This window comes from Sphaeroforma arctica (assembly GCF_001186125.1).
Source record: "Sphaeroforma arctica JP610 unplaced genomic scaffold supercont1.792, whole genome shotgun sequence".
In the NCBI taxonomy this organism is placed as follows: Eukaryota; class Ichthyosporea; order Ichthyophonida; genus Sphaeroforma; species Sphaeroforma arctica.
This window is the reverse complement of record NW_014039766.1, coordinates 4,135-6,032: the sequence shown is the minus strand read 5'-3', so window position 1 is coordinate 6,032 and position 1,898 is coordinate 4,135. Positions and strand designations below refer to the sequence as shown.

Here is a 1,898-nt window from a genome sequence, read left to right as displayed (position 1 = left end):
TAATCTGCATAGCATTATTATAACAACATGTTTAATGTGAAATATGAATATAAATTTATCCATTTTTTAATGAGTTTCTATGTAAGTTCAGTATTTTTGTACCTATAGATTCGCATTTACCCTTGGGTACCGCGTACTTCTACATAAATATACCTAAAATATTTGACTATTAAATTAATCTGCATGCATATTCCCTGGAATGTATGGGCGTGAGCATCCCTGCATATGCTCACTCATTCTTCCGGTTTTTTCACACTGAAAACTGCAGAAACAACCGAGAGGACCTGCAAAAGGGATAAAAAACAGAGACTTGATAGCCGACCGGAGGGTTCTAACAGGTATTGTCTCATCCGATGAACTGATATGTCTGTACTTTCCCGCACTTCTATTGATCTCTTATGGCACATATGCTTCCTCGTATATCTGTATATACGCATGTGCCTGCTGCGTACTGAGAATGTATCTGCAGTTTTGAACAGTTCAGATACTTACATTGGGCATGCAGTATCACGGGGGTTCTTGTATGCCTGTTGAGCGCGTAAGTGAATATACACATACTTGATACGCCAAATTGAGAAACAATGAATGAAAGTTGATCGTTGCGATAACAAAGTTTGACACCCAGCCAATGAGATTTGAGATTTGAGAAGCAGCATCTGTGTAGACCGGGTTTTTGAGTACTTTCTTATATTGACTGATCCTAATGGGGTTCTCTATGGTATTCCCTGAGTACAAATCTTTGTCGAACTCGAGCGAAGAAAAAAATATGGTCAGTACGTTGAAAGCTTAGTTAGATATATACATATACCGGTGATACAATCCTTCCATTTCTTATCATTCTGTTGAGACGCGTTCATGAGAATAGTAATCACCTGCTCACATCCTCCACAGCCCCCGTCACACACAACCATGAGCACCAACACCTGGGGGGTGGGATTTCGCCGAGAATGCAAAGGAAGACGGTAGGTTGATGGGAATCCCATGCAAGTGTATATACCTTGCAGGTAGTCATAGTCTAACTTGCGAGCCTATAGGCATGTGTGGGAGTAGAGTATGAATGTAGATATGCTCATATACTTACACCAATATGGATCACTATATATGTCCGACGATGTATGTGTATTGTGTATGCACGCTTATTTCCTGCGCAAACTTTGCGGTTAGTCCTGGTTTACCGTACTGATTGCTCAGACTGATTGTCGGTACCTCTACAATTCTGCGATTTGTGGGAGAATGTCAAGTGTGTTTTAACGCATCTTGAGAAGACAAAGCAGGCAAATGTCAGCCAATAGAACCATGGAGATTAAATAACGGCAGATTCTAAGCGTATAGTGCAAATTATTCGTGCATTCTTTGGCTAAGCGTATAGTGCGAATTATTTGTGTATTCATTGGCTAAGTGTATAGTGCGAATTATCTGTGTATTCCTTCGCTTGGGCTCTCGCCTGTCCATACTAGAGAGTAGGTATCAAAAGTTGAGATATAGCATCGGTATGAAGCCTAGCCGTATGCTCTGGTCCATATATATCTTACCAACTAACGTTAAACGCTAGTTGTACGTAAGCTTCCTGTGGTACATATCTCCCTATATAAACGTTACCGAAATCTGATAGTTGAACACTGTTTGTTATCATGGTGCAGGCAATGCACTCTCACTTGCTACATTTACTTCTCCCAATCTGTACGTATGCATATTGCTTTTGAACACGTTATAACGTTTTGCAACATCACCCGACGTGCTGAACTGTATGCAACACCAGAATCCTGAGAGACGCCAACGGACCCGAACGAACAGTAAAAGGGGCACTATGGACAAGCTGAATATGAGCAGCGACGACGTGGAACAACTGCGACAAGCATTCTTATTGTAAGCCATCTATCATCCGTGTTGCTATATAT

The 1,898-nt window shown here is 41.0% G+C and overlaps 1 protein-coding gene across 1 annotated transcript in view; it reads left to right on the top strand.

Annotated features, from left to right (window-relative positions):
* Positions 1–264: 264 nt before the first annotated feature.
* The window catches only part of SARC_08620 (hypothetical protein), a 5,667-nt gene continuing 4,033 nt past the window's right edge, over positions 265–1,898 (top strand). The window contains exons 1-3 of the mRNA XM_014297393.1: positions 265–338; positions 892–962; positions 1,760–1,866. Of these exons, the coding sequence (XP_014152868.1) occupies positions 948–962; positions 1,760–1,866 (122 nt within the window). The 5' untranslated portion in view covers positions 265–338; positions 892–947. The remainder of the gene's footprint in view (positions 339–891; positions 963–1,759; positions 1,867–1,898) is intronic.